This window comes from Punica granatum, chromosome 1 (genome assembly GCF_007655135.1).
Source record: "Punica granatum isolate Tunisia-2019 chromosome 1, ASM765513v2, whole genome shotgun sequence".
In the NCBI taxonomy this organism is placed as follows: domain Eukaryota; kingdom Viridiplantae; phylum Streptophyta; class Magnoliopsida; order Myrtales; family Lythraceae; genus Punica; species Punica granatum.
In genome coordinates this window covers 5,629,107-5,642,825 of record NC_045127.1, presented here as the reverse complement: position 1 = coordinate 5,642,825, position 13,719 = coordinate 5,629,107, and the positions used below count along the sequence as shown (strand labels likewise).

The 13,719-nt window shown below is 43.2% G+C and overlaps 4 protein-coding genes across 4 annotated transcripts; all 4 read left to right on the top strand.

The window, feature by feature from the left end:
* Positions 1–538: 538 nt before the first annotated feature.
* LOC116199396 (transcription factor MYB80-like) lies at positions 539–1,952 on the top strand. The gene is made up of 3 exons (XM_031529732.1): positions 539–857; positions 955–1,084; positions 1,229–1,952. The coding sequence occupies exons 1-3, from the start codon at positions 725–727 to the stop codon at positions 1,950–1,952; spliced, it is 987 nt and encodes a 328-aa protein (XP_031385592.1). The 5' UTR covers positions 539–724.
* A 966-nt stretch (positions 1,953–2,918) lies between these two features.
* LOC116212262 (ubiquitin-conjugating enzyme E2-17 kDa-like) lies at positions 2,919–5,296 on the top strand. Its single transcript, XM_031546829.1, has 5 exons — positions 2,919–3,076; positions 3,671–3,776; positions 4,081–4,208; positions 4,519–4,623; positions 4,906–5,296. The coding sequence occupies exons 2-5, from the start codon at positions 3,707–3,709 to the stop codon at positions 5,047–5,049; spliced, it is 447 nt and encodes a 148-aa protein (XP_031402689.1). The 5' UTR covers positions 2,919–3,076; positions 3,671–3,706; the 3' UTR covers positions 5,050–5,296.
* A 727-nt stretch (positions 5,297–6,023) lies between these two features.
* Positions 6,024–6,800, top strand: LOC116212254 (photosystem I reaction center subunit V, chloroplastic). The gene has a single exon (XM_031546821.1). It carries the CDS (start codon positions 6,143–6,145, stop codon positions 6,644–6,646), a length of 504 nt encoding a protein of 167 aa, XP_031402681.1. The 5' UTR covers positions 6,024–6,142; the 3' UTR covers positions 6,647–6,800.
* A 2,018-nt stretch (positions 6,801–8,818) lies between these two features.
* Positions 8,819–10,883, top strand: LOC116194276 (zinc finger protein ZAT9-like). The gene is made up of 2 exons (XM_031523050.1): positions 8,819–8,997; positions 9,095–10,883. Exon 2 carries the CDS (start codon positions 9,142–9,144, stop codon positions 10,519–10,521), a length of 1,380 nt encoding a protein of 459 aa, XP_031378910.1. The 5' UTR covers positions 8,819–8,997; positions 9,095–9,141; the 3' UTR covers positions 10,522–10,883.
* The last annotated feature ends 2,836 nt before the right edge of the window (positions 10,884–13,719 follow it).

Sequence of the window (13,719 nt, the reverse complement as noted above, 5' to 3'; positions counted from 1 at the left end):
ATCTGCACCGAACTGTTTGGTTGCTACCAGAAACAGCCTCATCTGTCCTTTTTCACTTATCTTGTCCCAACCCGACATGGCTATTCAGTCTAGTTAAGGAATTGATTGATACTCATCGTTTCCACGGCCTAGTCCAATGTTGGTTCTGGATTTTAAGACAATGCAGGAGGTGTCCTGTGGCAATCTGCAGAAGGACGTGCACGTGCAGCAACCCGTACCCTGTTGATGGTCTACATTCGTGTGACCAAAACTGACAGCAACCCAACAATGGGGCGGTCGTCCGGAGGGAGGGAGGGAGGGAGTCTTTGACCGAAGGAAGGGCATGTTTTGTGGGTGAGCTACCAGCAAATCTCAATTCACATGCTCGGCGGGGCGTTGAATTCTTTAATTGAATCATGCGCCTTTGATGCAAACTCTCCTCCTCCCCTCTCCCCTCTTTCTTCCTCTCCTTTCCCATATCAAACCTATTCAATATAAATTTAAAACCATCAACACCATTCCCTCACCATCTGAAATTTATATTAGTCCAACAAACAAACTATACACATCTCCTTCCCGTTTTATTTTCCTACTAGCAATTTTAAATTTTTCAAGCTGTCAGCAAAGGCGGGGAAGTTTACAGAAACGTCCTTGGTTTTCGCCTTTTATTAGTCCGACAGCGTACCTACTGGAATTTGTTTAGCAGGGAGCGTGAAAACAACAGAAAAAAGGAAAAACAACAGAGATGGGACGCATTCCGTGTTGTGAGAAGGATAATGTAAAGAGGGGACAGTGGACGCCTGAGGAGGACAACAAGCTCTCCTCTTACATTGCCCAGCATGGGACTCGGAACTGGCGCCTCATCCCTAAGAATGCCGGTAATTGATCTCCCTGTGTCAATGGACCAAATTCTTATTTTCCAACAGAACATCAATGCTTAGTTAAAATATTTTTTCTGCTTGACTTGCACTGCAGGACTCCAGAGATGTGGGAAGAGCTGCAGGCTTAGGTGGACTAATTATCTCCGCCCAGACCTCAAGCATGGTGAGTTCTCGGAAGCAGAGGAGCAGACAATCATGAGGCTTCATGCAGTCGTTGGCAACAGGTTATAATACAATCAGTCCGATATGCTTCATTATCTATCCCTTTCATACCAAAACATGCCTCAAGAGATCATGTCCTCCTTCCTATCCCGAGGCTTCGGCATAATGGCAAATCAAATTCTAAATGCGGAATATTGATATTGCAGGTGGTCTTTGATCGCAGCTCAGCTGCCCGGTCGTACTGATAATGACGTCAAGAACTACTGGAACACGAAGCTAAAGAAAAAGTTGTCAGGAATGGGAATCGACCCCGTAACTCACAAGCCCTTCTCCCACCTTATGGCAGAGATCGCCACCACCCTCCCACCGCCCCATGTTGCCCACCTTGCAGAGGCTGCCCTTGGTTGCTTCAAGGACGAAATGCTCCACCTCCTCACCAAGAAGCGAGTCAACTTCCAGCTCCACCACCCCATTGAACCCCCTCCAGGAGGCAACACCTCGTCTCCTTACAACAGTGCAGGCGTGAAGGACGAGACGGAAGACAACGCAGTGGAGAAGATCAGGCTCGGCCTCTCAAGGGCCATCCAAGAGCACAATGAGACTACCATGCCAGTGTCTGCAAGCAAGTGTTGGGTCGATGCGGCAGGCATGGCACCACTATCAAGCGGGAACCTCAATGGGTCGTGCAGCGCTTTCCCAGAACCAGAGTTCCATTACAGTCCCACGAGTTTCATGAACGAAGGGGAGGGGTCACCGTGGAACCGGAGCTTGTGTGGTGAAACCAGGCTGAACGGAAAGCTTCAGGATGAGAATGTGGAGGAGTCCGAAGGTGGGAAGGATGACGAGAGAAATGGATCCAATACTTTGTTCAATTCGGATTGCGTCCTATGGGATTTACCAGCTGATGATCTGATGAATCCTATAGTATAGAGCAGATTAGACGTTATGGCATAATGAAACAACAGAACGCATCAGAGCAAGGCCCCCTCCATATATTTATAGATGTTTTTATTTAGTCAGGAAATAAGGCTAGTCTCGGCCCAATCCTAACGAACATACACATACATTGATGTAAATAAGACCAATCCCATGAATTTCAAGAGATTTTCCTTATCTTAGCGGGTTTGAAAACTCGAACTCGATGGATATGACGTACAATAAGCGTTCTTCATCCTTTGAATTGCATCCTAGAGAATAACTCGAAGTCGAACGCTTCTCTCTGGCATTGACTGGAAACTATTGCAATTTGAGCAAGCAGCCACCTTATTCTTACCCATTGCTGCTGCCGCTTTAGGGACTTGAGCACGACGGAAAAGATGCCAGGAGTTTCATAGGCCTCATAGTTGGTTTCCCAGGGCGGCCACGAATCCACCCTTGGAGAAAGGGTTGGATCAACCTATAATTGACCTAGAATTAGTTTTAGCAATGCTTTAAGTGGGAGAGCTGTCAAAAGGCAAGAAAAGGTTGCTTGCCCCGTAAGACTGATATGAATCTTCCTCAAGGAACCTTGGCAAGCGACATTGGTGCCCATCACATTCCGACCAAAGTAGTGGCAACAAGTGAGCAATCAAGCGTAAGGTTATTATCGAAAATGTATGAAAAAAATACACGGAATTTGATAGCGATTATGGTCCATCGTTAGGTTTGACGGGTAGGAAGGTTTATTTGTCCTTAATCGTTTGTCTCGAGGGACGGCTGGAAAATTATATTAGGATGAAAGAAATGATGATCACTTCCATAAGTCACCCATAGGCCACTAAACTATTGGCTCATGTTGGTTTGACTTTGACCCCTCAAAACTAAAAATTGGGAAAATAAAGTAAAATAAAATTAATAGAAATTTCTCGTAAAAGAAAAAGAAAAAAAGAAAGAGAGATTCTTAAGCAACGTGGCATGCAGAGACGGCCTCACAGCGCCGTCCCCACCCGATACCTTCCCTCCCCCCCAGCGCTCTGTCGCTTCGCCTTTACCGTCCTCCTCCTCCTCCTCCTCCTCCTCCTCCTGCCACCGTCGTTCCGCTCTCGAACTTGGAAGAGCAAACCCCGAAGGCCCAGGTTCGTTCCTCTACCTTCCGATCGTGATTTGATCCTGTCTACGCTGACCCACATGTATGTTAAGCTTTTATCAGCCTGTCTTGTTGAGTTTGTTGATGGTCTTGATGCTCTGCTTTGATATCTGGATTGAACGGGCACGCTTTTGAAAGTCCCGATGTTGTTCGTTGTCCCTCATCGTCGGTCTCCCGTCAAAATTCTGCCTTTGATAAAGAAGACGTCTATCGGTTAATACTCTCATATGGGAAGCAAAAAGGAATATTTCTTTGATTGCATGTATCATCCGAATACCAGATCGATGCTTTCTATGTATGTGTTGTATCGTACTCTTAATCCGTGTTCATTAGGAAGTTGCCATATATCGCAAAGGACCGATTTGCCCTCAGAGTTGGTCGAAGGATCGCCTGAGTGAGGAGGAATTTTTATGCCGATGAAAGGAAGCGTCTTGCTGATTTAACTGTTTTTTATTGTCTTAGATCAATTTGACATCTAGCTCTACTTCCCCATGGTCGGTTTTATGGGGTCGGATGCAAAGTTTTCACTTTGTCGATTTCGATTATTCCTCACAGTATTTTGTCAAAAATTTGCTATGTTCAGCGGGGAAATAAGACTTTGATTGCTGATTGCTTTGCGATGGCTTCCAAAAGAATCAACAAGGAGCTGAAGGACCTGCAGAAGGACCCTCCTATCTCATGCAGTGCCGGTTTGTCTCCAACTTTACTGTCTGTTCCGGTCAACCAACTTGCATCTCTCTAGCACATCAGATACAGAGTTTTATTTACTGGCATACTCTCAGCATCGATAAGCTAATATGCATTTATGTCAAGTGATGAAGCTGAATCTGGAAACTTTTATGACAAGCATGTCCCAGAAGGGTGCTTTCAATTTCTTAGTGGTTAATTCGGTCAGAAATGACAACTAGCGAAGGAGCTCTTTTCTATGACAATACCAGAAAGTATTAAAAGAAGTTGGAGTTTTATGAATTCTTTTTTCCATCTGTGTTCCAGGTCCTGTTTCAGATGATATGTTCCACTGGCAAGCAACGATTATGGGTCCAGCTGAGAGCCCATTTGCTGGGGGCGTGTTTCTTGTATCGATCCACTTCCCCCCTGATTACCCATTCAAGCCACCCAAGGTGATGACTTTGCTTCAGCTAGTTCCTCTTATTTACGTCAGCCTCACCTTCCCCCAGCTTACTAGAGTGTAATCCTATGTCACTTAATACCGTTTCATGACATTCTTTGCCATTAGGAGCCAATTATATGGATTTTGAGCTAGATCATTCTGAGATGTATGATTGACATAGCTTACCCCTTGCCATGAGAAAAGTTCAAAGATCTTTGCTAGTTTCTTGAAGCAGTGATTGTTCTGGCACCCAACATTCTCATTGGACAGATCCTCCTGTGAAGCTGTTCTTACTCTATGTAGATCAATGTTGATGGCAGGTTTCCTTCAGGACAAAAGTCTTCCATCCCAATATCAACAGCAATGGTAGCATTTGCCTCGACATTCTCAAGGAGCAATGGAGCCCTGCACTCACTATATCCAAGGTATGCGAGTTTGCTAGCTAAATACTTTCTCCCTACTGCGGTATTAGGCTTTTCATTGCATTGTAGAATCTTGAAATCATCATGTCCTAGCATTTCAACATCATGGAGGGATATTGATTTGACTGGGATTTATCTTCAGAATGATCATATAATTTGCACAGCTGTGGTGTTGTCATTATGAATGAGCCAAAAATCACACTTGCATTGAATGAATTGCCTCAAATACACAAATCATCAGCTCATTATATTGGTCTTACAATGAGTACTCTCCTTTTTGGACAGGTTCTTCTCTCGATATGCTCATTGCTGACCGACCCAAATCCCGACGATCCTTTAGTGCCAGAGATCGCTCACATGTACAAGCATGACAGAGCCAAGTACGAGAGCACCGCTCGGTCCTGGACCCAGAAATATGCGATGGGATAAGGCCCTTTTACTGTTATAAGAGTCTCACTTGGATATTTGGATAAGTAAAATAGAGGAAACCGATTGGCCTATCATAGACTTGTTTGGTCTGTCTTTGTTTCGTCACCTTATGTTTAATAGGTAGATGTCCAATGGCTATCACTTTATATATAGATTTATCTATCTATATCTATGTCTATATATCCTACTAGTATGGGTTTGATTCTACTGCCAGTATGTCAATAAAATATGATTAAGTTGTCTAGCATACTTGGTGCGAATGCTGAATTTCCATGAAAACCATTGTTCTTGAGTCGAGCTGCTCAATTGACACGAATCTGCAGTAGAAAGAAATTTTGGCCAGAGCAACTGAGTGGAAGGACAGGGAAGTCGAGATCGGTGACATGCGACCACCGGGAGGCAGAGCAAAAGGTCCCAAAAACCGGGCACTGGAATTGCACCAACATAAACTTGCCGGTTGCGAACTGATGAGAAAACAAAACTTTGGGGCGTAAAACATATATTTTTTAAGTACAATGAAATGGAGGTTACGTGTTGGATTCTTGTTGCGCGATTAATTGTGTCCTTCTTATGGCTATTTCTTTGTATTAGGCATGGATTCTTGTTGCGCGATTAATTGTGTCCTTCTTATGGCTATTTTTTGTATTAGGCATGCGAGTCATTCTTATAATAGGAAAAAAAAAGTTTTAATGAATAATAAAAGAGTACGAATAATTATATCACGGATCACTTATCATAACTAAACGCAAGTGTGTGTGATTATCACGTGAGGATGGGCACGAGTAGGCTGTACTTACTTGAGGGCAAGCAAAGCTGAGTCGAGTTGAGAGCCAAGCGGGTAGGATGAGGGAAAAAGCCACATGGAACCAAAAATCTCTCTCATCCAAAAGAAACCAATGTTAAACCGCCACGTCACCCAACAAAATCTTTCCCTCGCCATTCCTCTCCTCACAAATTTCCCGACCAATCTCCTCTGCACCGATCCCCAAATAAAAAATACTCTGCACCACACGCACTCTCTCACACCCATTCCATCAATCAATCCTCTCATTTCCCTCACCAGCCGCCTCCTCAGCCAAGAAGGAAGCCAACAATGGCCGCTGCAGCCGCGTCCTCGGCCCTCTTCGCCGCCGTCCAGAAGCCCCACCACCAGGCGGCCGCGTCCCTGTCCCCCGCCAGCATCTCTTTCCAGGGCCTGAGGCCTCTGGGTCCCGCCAAGGCCAGAGCCGCCGTGAGGATCGCCGCCGGTGGCCGGAGGAACGGAGGAGCGATAAAGGCGGAGCTGAACCCATCGGTGGTGATCAGCCTCAGCACGGGGTTGTCGCTGTGCCTGGGGAGGTTCGTGTTCTTCAACTTCCAGAGGGAGAACGCGGCGAAGCAGGTCCCAGAGCAGAATGGGCTGACCCACTTCGAGGCCGGGGACACGAGGGCCAAGGAGTACGTCAGCCTCCTCAAGTCCAACGACCCCGTCGGCTTCAACATCGTTGACGTCCTCGCCTGGGGATCCATCGGCCACATCGTCGCGTATTACATCCTTGCCACTTCCAGCAACGGCTACGACCCCAGCTACTTCGCCATAGCACGTGGTTTCTTTTGACTTGCTTGCTTGTATATATAACCTTTATCAACTAGTTATTACTTTTCCGAGCAAGTGATGAACATCGACCGATGGAACTTCTCGATTGTTATCTCGTCCTTGTAGTTGTTGTGAAGTTATGGAGCTTCTTCGTCATTCATTTTCGGTCCTTTAATTTCAGCTCCAATTAAACTTAATTATAGTCGTTTGTGTCGATGGTAAAAGAAAAGAACGGCGAATTCCGATTGTCCGTGCCCCCTTACCCGAAGAAGGATAACTCTATGTCAAGATCTACATTAACTTCTGTACCTGCGATTGTCTCAAAGAACCTGCAGTGTGAACAATACCACCCTTACATTTCTTAGTACAGATCATGTTCCTTAATTAGTAGTACTAAATTAAGAAATTTAACTAAACCGGAAATCCCATTTAATTAATTCCGCGTTCACCAGAAGGGACAGTTATGAATTATACACACGCGCACACACATATATATACTTACAGTTGTACTAATATTCACGAATGGATATACTACGAAACAAGACTGTTTTTTGCATAGAAAAAGAATACTTTGTCTAACTAGCATGGAAGAAATTCTTTTTTTTTTTTTTTTGGGGTGCTCCTTGGTTGAATTTTAAGGGGTTCTTAATTTCCATCTTCGATCTTTCACATTCTGATGTGATTTTTATCTGAATTTTGCTAGCATTATCTCTCTCTCTCTCTCTCTCTCTCTCTTAATGGGTAACAGCTCACTGTTATATTGATATTCATGAATAAATATACTTAGGAAGCTGACTGTTTTAACCGCTATATTACCTAACAAGAATGAAAGAAATTCATTTTTATATTCCATGATCAACAGAACTTTAGGGTGTTATTAGTTTCGTCTTTTAATCCTTCGCATACTAATATGATTTTATCTGAATTTTTTCAGTAATATTTCTTTTTTATTTTTTTCCTGCGTAAACAGCTCACAGCTGTATTGATATTCATGAATGGGCAAAATTCTTAGGACCAGTTGATTGAAAAATCAGTAATACGGAAAATTCGCGTGCTTGAAGAATAACGTTTTGTACATGGAAAATATTGTTTCATACAAAACAATTAGTTGACCGATTTGTACATGCAGTCAGCTGATTGTTTTGTAAGAAATATTATACTCCTTACACAAAACGTTATTATTCAAGTACGAAAACTTTTCGTACAACTGATTTTTCAGTCAACGATTCCTAAGAATTACCCTCATGAATGGATATACTCAGGAAGCTCATTTTTTTTTTTTGGATTATATAAGGAAGCTGATCGTTTAACTGAACAGGAAAAGAATATTTTGTCTAATAAGAATAGAAGAAATTCATATTTTTTTTCTTGGTGGGTTGAACTTTAGGGCGTTTCTTAAATTCAATTTTCGATCATTCATGCCAGTATTATCTCTACGTAATTCCATCTATCGGGGATCCTCACGAAAGGAGAAATATTACTAGAATAAAAAACTTGATTGCAGTACTGCTTTGATGTACATATGCTTATCAATAAGCCATACATCATCACAAAATTTGGAAATATATATATATATATATATATTTTCCAGCTTTGAATTTCTTCTTAAAAATTAACAAAATATGTAGTATAAACTATATATTCTAAGAGTCGCGGCGTGGGATGGTGAATATATTCAAAGTAAGGAGTAAATCATGAAGTTGATGAAATGAATCTTTCATGGAAAGCACTTAACAAATATAAAATCGCCAAATATTCCAAGAATCCTAAAATGTAGATAATCACAAGAGATTAATTGGAGTAATTACCAATGCTCAGAAGTTGAAATAGGAAACTAAATCCGCGACCCGAAATTCTCTTCTCCTGATTAACGGAGATTTTTCATCGGCTACCTTATTTCTACTTCCACGGTTAACACAGTCAATCGTCGCAGGTCCCACATTGCACTCGGCGTACAATCTTTCTTGATCGAAAGTAATATTTTCAGATCAAGCCAATGTCGAAATGAGAATTAATTTCAATCAATAAATGGAGAGTATTTCGTATTTTCATCGGAAAAAAATAAAGTGAATAATCAAAAGCAAATTTGTTTACGTCATTTGACCCAAAAAAAACAAAAAAAAACAAAAAAGAAAAAGGAAATTTCTATTGACTGGCGCGTGACAGTCAAACTACTGTCAAGCCCAAGAGATCAGTTTAAAGAATTTCAGTGAACCTTCAAACCTCTTTAATTAGGGACCAATCTTCACTCTCTCTCTACACTTCCTCTGCATCCTCAATCAGTCCACCTTCGTCAAACTTCCTCTGCAACTGTCGGAGTTCCAACGAAACCCAACTCCTCGCCGGAGACAGGAAGCACGCCGCGGGGAGAGGTCAGTACTGAGTGAACTCTCCGGGTTCCTTCTTCGCCACGTAACCCACTGAAATCTTGGTTGCCCTTCTTCTTGATTGCCTTCCTCCTTCGTAAAGGTCACAGCTTTCTGAGCTTCATCGCTTGAGCTTTCAAGAACTCGCCGATGAACCTGGTCCGGTTCTTGGGTTGGTCTCTTTCTCGGTCCATGGATGAAGACAAGCCTCACTTGGAGGTAGTGAGGCACGACGGGCGACTCCTCCTGAAGATCAAGAAGGGTGGGGATGGCGATGGGGCGTTGAGTATTGCGGAGAAGGACCCCCAGGATCAGCCCATCGCGATGAGTTACTCCTGTGAGCACTGCGGGAAAGAGTTTGAGTCAAGAAAGGCACTCGGCGGTCACGTGAGGATTCACAAGGATGGCCTCGCCGTCAAGAAAGGCTGGGTGAAAGCGGCTCCGGATGGGAACGCTGAGGAGGACCAGGGAGCTACTTGTGATATCTGTGGGAAGGAATTCTCATCACCGAGGTCGCTGTATGGGCACATGAGGTCGCACCCGGAGAGAGAATGGCGGGGGATGCAGCCTCCTGGCTCTGCATCTCATGAGTCGCAGAGCTCTCAAACGTCAACTGAATTGGATGCTGTAAAGGCCAGTGATCACATTGATTGCTCTAATACTGCAGTCACAGGGCCTGTCCCGGAACCCGCTCTTGTCGACCTGTCGAAGACAAAGTTCCTACTGAGCTGGTCCATGACCGGCAAGAGAGGTCGGAAGAGTTCGATTATTTCCTCCGGTTCTTTGGGGCAAGGTTACTCGTGTTCCAAGCCGGAGGATTGGAGCCAAGAAGAACAAGAAGCTGCCAAAATCCTGCATAGCTTGGCCAATGCTCCCATCAGCTCCTCGCAGGCTAATCCTCCAATCAAACCCTCTCCACATGAAGATTTCTTGGGCTCGGGACCGGCTCCCCGGAGCTCAATGGAGCCGTGCACTGATAATGGCAATGCTGGGCATGCAGACACGGGGAAGCAGAAGAAGAGGAACAAAAAGAGGAACTTTAGTGAGTTAGAGACAGCAGAGGTTAATGAAAAGAGGATTGATCATGATGATGATCCTGCGACAAGTTCACCCGAGAAGTACAGATGCAACATCTGCGATAAATCCTTCCTGACATACCAAGCCCTCGGCGGCCACAAGTCAGTTCACAAAAGGGCCAAGAACACCCACAGCCAATCAGAACAGCTCCAAGATCACCATCCCGCTCCCAAACCCAGCTCACAGCATGACAATGAGATGGATCGCAGCGATAGCAGTGACTCGCACGAGTGTGAGATCTGCAAGAAGAGGTTCCAGACTGGGCAGGCACTGGGGGGCCACAAGAGGCTCCACTATACAGGGTCCCCAGAAGCCAAAGCAACATCCTCCGATGAGGCCAGTGGGACAGGCCAACGGAAGAAGCCATTTGACTTCGACCTTAACGGGCCACCACCTGCAGAGGCCGAGGAGGAGGAAGAAGGGGTGCTGGGTCTGGGATCATCTACACACTAGTAAGCACAGACCGACATCCGAACCACTTCGACTTGATGACTTTAGCGATGCCTAGTAAAGAGATGCAGCTCGCTTGCTTAATCAAATCTGACATAGTCCGTTAGATTTCAGATTCTGCCCTTAGTTTCAATTTTCATCAGATTTTGGGTACTGAAGATGATCGATTAGCGACCAAAGGTTAGCCGAGGAACAAAACTCTCTGGGATTGATTATTTCTATGGTTTTGCTTCGTTGACAATGGAAGGGAATGATGAATGATGGCAGGCAGCCATCAAGATTTTATGTGCAAAGGCCTTCACTTTCTTTCTTAGGATCACTAGTAATTCTTTATGAATGTCAAAAAGTCAAAATTCTTTGCTCAATATGTGAGTGTTTGTGGCTTCTCCTTTCATTATAATTAATGGCGTTGGAAGATTGCTTCCCACAACACTCCACGTAGAAAGTGAGTATGCCAAGTTAATTTGTCGCTTCTCCTTTCAACCAACCATGCGCAAGTTAATTGCCAAGTGAGTATGCCGGCTCGCAGTTGTCAACTATCTACGGTGGTCTATCACTTATCACTTAATTTTAAGCAATGGGACCACGATATGGTGCAATGTTCAATTTATTTTTCAGTTGCATGTCCTGTATTATGATTTGGACCCGGAACATGCAGTTTGACCGGCCGAATATAAAATTATATATCTGTGATGACAAGCAGATTATTTCAGAATAAAACGGATACGAAGTCATTACATTTTTTTAGGAACAATTTTTTGAATAGAACATGGCCACTGGATGAGCTGGGATGAGCAAGATTCAACTCATCCAACGACCACCCGCTCCACAAGAATTGTTCCTTAGCGGGACCGGATACGTTCCTCGGACCGGAAGTGCCTTGTGAACTCAAAGCAACGAGGATGAGAAGGGGCCATGCGATGAGATGAACTTGGGTTTGGGAATAAAACTTTCCACGCCATGTGGGTCAGCTTGGAAAAGGTCCAATTCCTTTGTCAAGTACGAGCACTTGCGCTTCAAGCAAAAGTAAGTCAAACACTTGCGAACCACTTCCCAGTCAGTTGCGACCGAATCAAATACAGAAAGCAAAGCATATTTGCTCAAATGTACACAGTGTCTCTCGTTTGTTCTGCATCGCAACATTATCGTATCCACTGAATACTATGTTTTTGGTCGAACAAGATCGACACTGCCTCGGTGACCCGATCTCATGGGAATTTAGATCGAAAGAGCTTCTTACGGAAAATGGTATTTTCCATTAGCGGATGGCAAGGGCAGGGGTCTAGACTCCAGAATGGATATATGTCTGCCCACAGGCCCAAAGCAAGCCCGCTGCTAACACAGGCCCGGCCCGAAAATCCATCATCACAGCTCTGTCAGAATGTCACTCACGTCTCACCTTTTAGACGAAACTATTACCTGAAAAAAAGGCCAGGCCCGGCCCGGCCAGCCTGGTTGTGACGATAATGAGCATTTTGGCACTCTGTTAAGATATTAATGATATTGCAGTCTTTGTAAATTTGTCCACTTAATTCTCGCTTCCCGCAGAAAGATATTCCTAAATATAATAGATATAGTAATTCCCAGTATCGAGAGTAAGTCAGTATTGTCTTGGAACAGGAAAAAAGAAAAATGTTGTTTGGGCATTTTTTGTGATTTAAAAGACTGCAATACAAGTGTAGGTATATTTAATTTACACAATATCTGTAAAATTTCCATTATATCTATAAGTAATTGGGCTATCTTCAATCCAAAAACTCAAACGGACAAGTTGCAATATCCTATCTTTTTATGAACCCATGATTTTCCTATAAATTTTCCAATGCGAGACTCTTCTCAATTCTTAACATTTCGCACATGTCCTCACGTGACTACGCGTGGCTTTAACACTTCACCATCCTAGACATACAACGTGGATCTGAACACGCACCCTCAAGAACTAACTATAAGTCGGGCCCATTTCTACGCAATATGGCCTTTCTTCTTTCACACCTCAGGCAAAAGGAGGAGGGGCGTTTAATTAACGATGAGGCAGGCTTTCTCTCTACATTCAAACGAAATTGACCATGAATTCCTTACTCGAGCCTAACTAACGCGTGAAGCGCGCTTTTGGCTATCTCAAAAATAGACTAGACTTGGCGTGGTGTGAATGTACACAAGTGCATAAATGCGTAACTTGTTCTGATATATTATGTAAAATTTTCACATGGTCTATAAGCGGTTGAGACATTTCCAATCCAAAACATTGAGTTGATAGGTTACACGATATCCAATCTCTTATAGATAAGTGATTTTCTTGTTAACTTTCTGATGTGGGTGTTTCTTAATCCTTAACTCTCAACAATATTCAAGAATTATTAAATAAGTATGAGTGAAATTTTGAATTAAGAAAAATTTTAGACTAGTTAATTTTGAGGATTTAATATTTTTGTATTGATCAGATCTAGCACGTTCGTGGAAATTACTTCTTCTGCTTTCCCAATAAAATTTGAATCCGACATACGATGAGGCGGGCCAATTTTGTATAGCAAATGCCTTGTCGACTACAATATGCATTGTTGATTTTGAATTTCTGTGTGCGTGTGAGAGAGAAGGAATGGCCCACAGCTGCAACCACAACACAAGCAAGACTTTTCTTTCCCCCCCCCCCCCCACCGCCCCATTTTTTTATAATTAAAAATGACATTTTACATATAAAGATTAGAAAATAAGATTGATGGTTTGCAACAGTTACCATGCACAATATAATCCACCGTCCACGTTCCATCGATTGCCAACACCTCGGCCGCATCAAGCAAACCTTGTTTATCAAAACAAAAATCCCACCACGTTTTTCGATCTTACTAATGATAATAATAAGTTTCATAAGACATATTTCTAAATTGATATGTATCAAGTAGAACAGAATGAGGTTTCGCCAATTACTTATTTTATGTAACGGTAAATGGTGATTGATCCATAAATAAAGGCCGTGTCTCCGGAATTCATGATGGACCCTATTTTCAATATCAAGGAATAAGCAATTCTAGGAATGTCATGATCAACATGGATTAATTTAAATCATTCGACAATCGACCTTGTTTCAAGGTCTCGAATTTGAATTTTGTAATTAGAGAAAATCCACGTTGGGATCCTTAGTGGTCGATCATGTTCGAAATGGATTAGTCGAAGTTTATTGGAGTTTCGAATATCGAGACCGAA

Coding starts and splice junctions, on each gene's coding strand:
- LOC116199396 (XM_031529732.1), top strand. CDS start 725: ATGGGACGCATTCCGTGTTGTGAGAAGGATAATGTAAAGAGGGGACAG. Junction 858..954: donor CCTCATCCCTAAGAATGCCG/GTAATTGATCTC, acceptor CTTGCACTGCAG/GACTCCAGAGATGTGGGAAG. Junction 1,085..1,228: donor CATGCAGTCGTTGGCAACAG/GTTATAATACAA, acceptor TTGATATTGCAG/GTGGTCTTTGATCGCAGCTC.
- LOC116212262 (XM_031546829.1), top strand. CDS start 3,707: ATGGCTTCCAAAAGAATCAACAAGGAGCTGAAGGACCTGCAGAAGGAC. Junction 3,777..4,080: donor TCCTATCTCATGCAGTGCCG/GTTTGTCTCCAA, acceptor TCTGTGTTCCAG/GTCCTGTTTCAGATGATATG. Junction 4,209..4,518: donor ACCCATTCAAGCCACCCAAG/GTGATGACTTTG, acceptor TGTTGATGGCAG/GTTTCCTTCAGGACAAAAGT.
- LOC116212254 (XM_031546821.1), top strand. CDS start 6,143: ATGGCCGCTGCAGCCGCGTCCTCGGCCCTCTTCGCCGCCGTCCAGAAG.
- LOC116194276 (XM_031523050.1), top strand. CDS start 9,142: ATGAACCTGGTCCGGTTCTTGGGTTGGTCTCTTTCTCGGTCCATGGAT.